The sequence below is a fragment of the Aplysia californica genome, unplaced genomic scaffold, assembly GCF_000002075.1.
Source record: "Aplysia californica isolate F4 #8 unplaced genomic scaffold, AplCal3.0 scaffold00581, whole genome shotgun sequence".
Lineage (NCBI taxonomy): Eukaryota > Metazoa > Mollusca > Gastropoda > Aplysiida > Aplysiidae > Aplysia > Aplysia californica.
This window is the reverse complement of record NW_004797851.1, coordinates 50,671-52,471: the sequence shown is the minus strand read 5'-3', so window position 1 is coordinate 52,471 and position 1,801 is coordinate 50,671. Positions and strand designations below refer to the sequence as shown.

The window sequence follows — 1,801 nt, the reverse complement described above, 5'->3', positions numbered from 1 at the left end:
CACCCCCTCCCCCAGACTACGAGGAGGCCATAAAGATGCGACTGATCCACTCCTCCCCGCCCCTGCCGCTCCCCCACCAACCCGCCAGCAGGGGGAGACGACCCACCTCCGGAGTTCCGGCTAGCGACGTCACGGAAATTGGATTAGGCGCTGATCCCTCCCGAGTGCTCCCGCCAGATGGCGCGCCAGTCACGCAGATCCCAAAGTCACGTGACGAGAAACAAAACACAGGGTCAAACCCAGGCACAGGCGCAGTGGCCGCGCAGAAGATACCAGTGATCGATAGCGGACGTCCAACACCCCTCATCCCACACACACCGCTCATCCCACACATCCCACACATCCCACACATCCCACACACACCGCTCATCCCACACATCCCACACACACCACTTACCCCATACATCCCACACACAGCACACACAACACACACATCACACACCCCACACACCCCACACACATCACACACAACACACACCCCACACACAACACACACCACACACTCACCACCCATCGCCATTATCTCCCCATTCCAAAGCCACCACCACGAGAGAGGAAGTACACACACAGACCCTCCGTCCTCTAGCAATACTAGGAGGGAATCATACACAGCGCTGAACACAAAACACGCTTCTGCGGAATCCGAATTGTGTCATAAAATGAGCAGAAACGGAAGCGAGGAGACAGACACTGTGTTTCTGCAACAGTCATCAGAGCAGCAACTGGAGCAGCAGCAGCAGCAGCAGCAGCAGCAGCAGCAAACTAGCCCAACTCAGCAACAGCAACAGCAACATCAGACATTGTATCAACATCGTCCGCTAAAACTCCGACCACTTCCCAAAGTGAACACATCTGTGTGCGCGATGTCGGAAGATGATTCCGATGTGGACTGTTTACACAGTGAGCGCGGTTCCGAGTCTGAGTGTCAGAGAAACCAGCCTAGAACTCGGGGATTTCAGTCTGGTGCCATGTCCGAACCTTGTACAAATAGGAATTCACTTATGCACAGTTCAGGGAATCAGGCCGAGCAAAGAAGTTGTTCTGAAAGAGTTGATGAACAAGTGAGAAGAGAAGCTGAGGAAGGAGGAGATGGAGGAGGGAGAGGAGAAGGAGGAGGAGGAGAAGGAGGAGGAGGAGGAGGAGGAGGCGTCGGGGAAGGAGGAAGAGGTGTAGGAGGAGGGGGAGGAAGAGGAGGGGGAGTAGAAGGCGGAGCGACAAATGTGACAAACAGAACTCCACATTCCTCTCGGCCGGGTGACTCCAACATCTCGGCGAGCATGAGAGAATACTTCTACCACATATCTGCCAATGAGCCGGACAGCAGCGCCAGACCACAGCCCGTGTCTGGGAGAAGGATGGAGACATCTGTCTGACAGCGGGGGCGGACGATAGATCGTTGACAAGTTATTCACGTTATGTACGAAGTCCAACATTCGGAAATTCTTGTTTTTCTTTTCAATTGCAGTTTCTTAATAATCTATGCTATGGTATTGAATGGGCGTGTTCAAGAAATATTTTGCTGAAACTCAAATTCTTAAAAGTTGAAAAAAAAGCAACAAACAAAAAGAAGAAAGACAAAAGATACATAAAGCAGGTAGATTTTTTTAATGAAATGGTTTGGGGTTTTTTTTATCTCTCCAGGAAAGAAAATGCTTCCTAGACTTAAACATCATTTAATGAGCTTTCTGAAGAATTAGGATGAGTTGTACCAGCTGACTGTGTGGGCGTGTCATCTGTAAACTGATCAGATTCTGACTGTGACTAAAAGACGCACAGTGCTCGTAGAATGAGTGAGAGGGGG

General features: G+C 50.9%; 1 protein-coding gene across 1 annotated transcript in view; it reads left to right on the top strand.

Moving 5' to 3' along the window:
- LOC101854822 overlaps positions 1–1,801 on the top strand; it is a 62,205-nt gene that overhangs the window by 15,647 nt on the left and 44,757 nt on the right. The window contains exons 6-7 of the mRNA XM_035972111.1: positions 16–205; positions 668–1,061. Of these exons, the coding sequence (XP_035828004.1) occupies positions 16–205; positions 668–1,061 (584 nt within the window). The remainder of the gene's footprint in view (positions 1–15; positions 206–667; positions 1,062–1,801) is intronic.